Below are 3,882 nucleotides of genomic sequence, written 5' to 3'. Positions count from 1 at the left end.
CCTGGTCTGTGTGTGAGTGGATTTTTGACCCCTGGTTTGTGTGTGAGCAGATTTTTGGAACCTGGTTTCTGTGTGAGCAGATTTTCAATCCCAGGTTTCTGTGAGCAGATTTTCAATCCCAGTTTTTTTATGAGCAGATTTTCAATCCCAGGTTTCTGTGGGAGCAGATTTTTGGGCCCTGCTTTGGGTGTGAGAAGATTTTTGACCACTGCTTTGTGTATGAGCAGATTTTCAATCCCACATTAGTGTGTGAGCAGATTTTCAATCCCAGTTTTGTCTATGAGCAGATTTTCAATCCCAGKTTTGTGTGTGAGCAGATTTTCAGTCCCAGGTTTGTGTATGAGCAGATTTTGTAGTGTCCAGCAGCCAGGCCCCTCCTCAGCGATTGCTGATGTGAGGACAGGAAGGGCCTGAAGGTTTTTGCTGGGCTCTTTCTCTTTGTGGTGCCTGCTCTCCATCCATCAYGCTGCTCTGTCCCTCACGTGTCCATCCCTTCCCTGCTCCCTTCTCCTGCCCTTCCAAGGTCCTGCAGCCCCTTGGGGACATTTCTGAGGGAGCCAAAAGCCCGGCCCAGCATTAACGCTTCAAAACACCCAGGCAGCTTTTTACAAAACACAAACACTCCACAGGACCCCTCAGATGGATTCTCTGTGAAGAAAATCACTGAAAATCCATGGCACGGGGGGGGGGCAGCAGCTGAGAACCCCTGGAGCAGCCAGGATTGGGAACAAAGCTGAGGTTTGACTCCCTCCCTGCTCAAGGTGGGCATCATGTCCGTGGTGTGGCAGCGCCCTTCTCCGAGTCCATTCTGTCCATCTGCTCCTCCCAGTCCGTGCTGCCAGCCTGGCTTGGGCTCCTCAGCTCCTCCTGGCCGGCCCCAAATCCATCCTGCCCCTCCAAATCGCTGTGCTGACCCTCCCCAAACTCCAGGATGGTGGGCAGGTTACCCTGCTTGGGGCAGCGCCGCTTCAGGCTGACCAGGAAAGGCTGCGGCAGCGAGAAGATGTCCACATTGTTACCCAGATCGATCCAGGTGACRCTGGGGAACTTTTTGGGGTCCTTGAGGGTGTCGGTGAGGTCCCTGAGCACGGCTTTGGTCAGGCGGTTGCCGTTGAGGGCCAGGCTGGTGAGGCGGGGCAGGCGGCCGAGCGCGGGCAGCAGCTGCAGCAGCAGCTCGTCCGTCAGCTCGGTGAARCCCAGCTCCACGGCGGAGATGTGCTCCGAGCTCTGCTCCAGGTACGAGGTCACCCTCTCCACGTCCTTCAGGCTCAGCGGGATGCCCGACAAATCCACCGTGTTGTCCTGGGGCTTCCCCATCAGCACGGCCTTCAGGCTGTGGAGGAGGGGGAAAAGGGTTAATGTGGGGATGGCTCTGTTTGGGGGTGCCTGAGGGAGGAAAAATGTGATTTATGGAGAGATTGCATAGAGGATTCCAACTGGGATTTGTGGGGGATGTCCCTGTTTGGGGGCTCCTGAGGGAGGAAAAATGTGATTTATGGAGAGATTGCATGGGGGATTCCAACTGGGATTTGTGGGGAATGTCTCTGTTTGGGGGCAGCACTTTGGGCTCCATGGTTGCTCCTGGAGAGGGCGAAAATGTGATTTATGGAGAGATTGCATGGGGGATTCCAAGTGAGTTTTATGAGGGATGTCTCTATTTGGGGACAATGCCCCTGAGAGGAGAAAAATACTATTTATGGAGAGATTGCATAGGGGATTCCAAGTGGGATTTGTGGGGGATGTCTCTGTTTGGGGGCTCCTGAATGAGGAAAAATATGATTTATGGAGAGATTGCATGGAGGGTTTCACCTGGGTTTTAAGGCGGATGTCTCTGTTTGGGGGCAGCACTTTGGGCTCCATGGTTGCTCCTGGAGAGGGTGAAAATGTGATTCATGGAGAGATTTCATGGAGGGTTTCAACTGGGGTTTGTGGGGAATGTCTCTGTTTGGGGGTTTCTGAGTGAGAAAAAATATTATTTGTGGAGAGATTTCATGGAGGATTTGTGAGGGATGTCTCTGTTTGGGGGCAGCGCTCCTGAGAAGGGAAAAATTTGATTTATGGAGAGATTGCATGGGGAATTCCAACTGGGATTTCATGGAGGGTTTCAACTGGGGTTTGTGGGGAATGTCTCTGTTTGGGGGTTTCTGAGTGAGAAAAAATATTATTTATGGAGAGATTTCATGGGGGATTCGTGGGGGATGTCTCTGTTTGGGGGCAGCGCTCCTGAGAAGGGAAAAATGTGATCTATGGAGAGATTGCATGGGGGATTCCAACTGGGATTTGTGGGGGATGTCCCTGTTTGGGGGCAGAGCTCCTGAGAAGGGGAAATTATGATTTATGGAGAGATTGTATGGGGGATTCCAACCGGGATTCGTGGAAAATATCTCTGTTTGGGGGCAGCACTCCTGAGGGAAAAAATATAATTTTTGGAGAGATTTCGTGGGGGGTGTCTCTATTTGGGGGCAGCACTTTGGGCTCCATGGTTGCTCCTGAAGAGGGCAAGAATGTGATTTGTGGAGAGATTGCATAGAGGATTCCAACTGGGATTTGTGGGGGATATCTCTGTTTGGGGGCAGCACTTTGGGCACCATGGTTCCTCCTGGAGAGGGCGAAAATGTGATTTATTGAGAGATTTCATGGGGGATTCATGGGGGATGGCTCTGTTTGAGGGCAGCGCTCCTGAGAAGGGGAAAATATGGATTTATGGAGAGATTTCGTGGAGAATTTCATCTGGGTTTTATGGGGGATGTCTCTGTTTGGGGGCAGCACTTTGGGCTCCATGGTTGCTCCTGGAGAGGGCAAGAATGTGATTTATGGAGAGATTTCATGGGGGATTCGTGGGGGATGTCTCTGTTTTTGGGCAGTGCTCCTGAGAGGAGAAAAATATTATTTCTGGAGAGATTGCACGGGGGATTCCAGCTGAGATTTGTGGGGGATGGCTCTGTTTGGGGGCAGCACTTTGGGCTCTGTGATTATTCCCGGAGAGGGCGAAAATGTGATTTATGGAGAGATTTCATGGAGAGTTTCACCTGGGATTCAAGGAAAATATCTCTATTTGGGAGCAGCGCTCCTGAGGGGAAAATTTTGATTTATGGAGAGATATCGTGGAGGGTTTCATCTGGGTTTTATTGGGGAATGTCTCTGTATGGGGACAGCACTCCTGAGAAGGGAAAATATTATTTCTGGAGAGATTTCATGGAGGATTCTAAGTGGAATTCGTAGAAAGTATCTCTGTTTGTGGGCAGCACTCCTGAGAAATTTCATGGAAGATTCCAACTGGGATTCCTGGAGAATGTCCCTCTTTGGGGGCAGCGCTCCTGAGAGGGGCAGAAGGTGATTTTCTGGATTTATTGGCCCAAACCTCAGCAGGAAAATCTTCACCATTAAACAAATCCCTCCGAGCTTCAGCAGAGGATCAMTTCCACCCTCTTGGTTTCACCCTCACATTCCACAAGGCTTTTCCATAGGGAAAACCACTGATTTTTCCTCTCCCCAATGGGGTTTTTGACCAYTGAAATCCCAGAACTGGAGACAGAGCCCTTCCCTAAGCCCCTGCTCACACGTTGGCACGATCTTCTCACACTCATGCTGAGCTAAAAGCTCTCCCCCACAGAATTAGATCAGAAAACCTTGTCACAAACAGAAATATTGATGTTTGGATCAAAGAGAATTTTTAAAAACAAGGGGTTTCCTCCTGGTTGGAATTCACGGCTGAGGGAAAATTGGGATGCTCAGGAATTTTCAGGGCCAAGGAACAGCTCAGGGAAAAGGGAAAAACAGCCCCAGAGAGTGAGAAAACAATTTAGRAAAATGGCAGCAGAATGTTATTGATAATATCATCACGCTCCATCCTCACCCTTCATTTACATTTAATTTTGTGCA

At 50.1% G+C, this 3,882-nt stretch overlaps 1 protein-coding gene across 1 annotated transcript in view; it reads right to left on the bottom strand.

Moving 5' to 3' along the window:
* Positions 1–734: 734 nt before the first annotated feature.
* Positions 735–3,882, bottom strand: part of LOC130586164 (leucine-rich repeat-containing protein 75A-like) — a gene marked incomplete at its 5' end in the record, with an annotated part of 12,008 nt that continues 8,860 nt past the window's right edge. Inside the window, one exon of the mRNA XM_057386887.1 lies at positions 735–1,333. Coding sequence (XP_057242870.1) covers positions 769–1,333 — 565 coding nt within the window. The remainder of the gene's footprint in view (positions 1,334–3,882) is intronic.

The sequence above is a fragment of the Malurus melanocephalus genome, unplaced genomic scaffold, assembly GCF_030028575.1.
Source record: "Malurus melanocephalus ecotype Western Australia unplaced genomic scaffold, MMel_1.1 scaffold_1090, whole genome shotgun sequence".
Taxonomy (NCBI): Eukaryota; Metazoa; Chordata; class Aves; order Passeriformes; family Maluridae; genus Malurus; species Malurus melanocephalus.
Note: the sequence above shows the minus strand (reverse complement) of the source record. Positions and strands in the feature narration are given on the sequence as shown.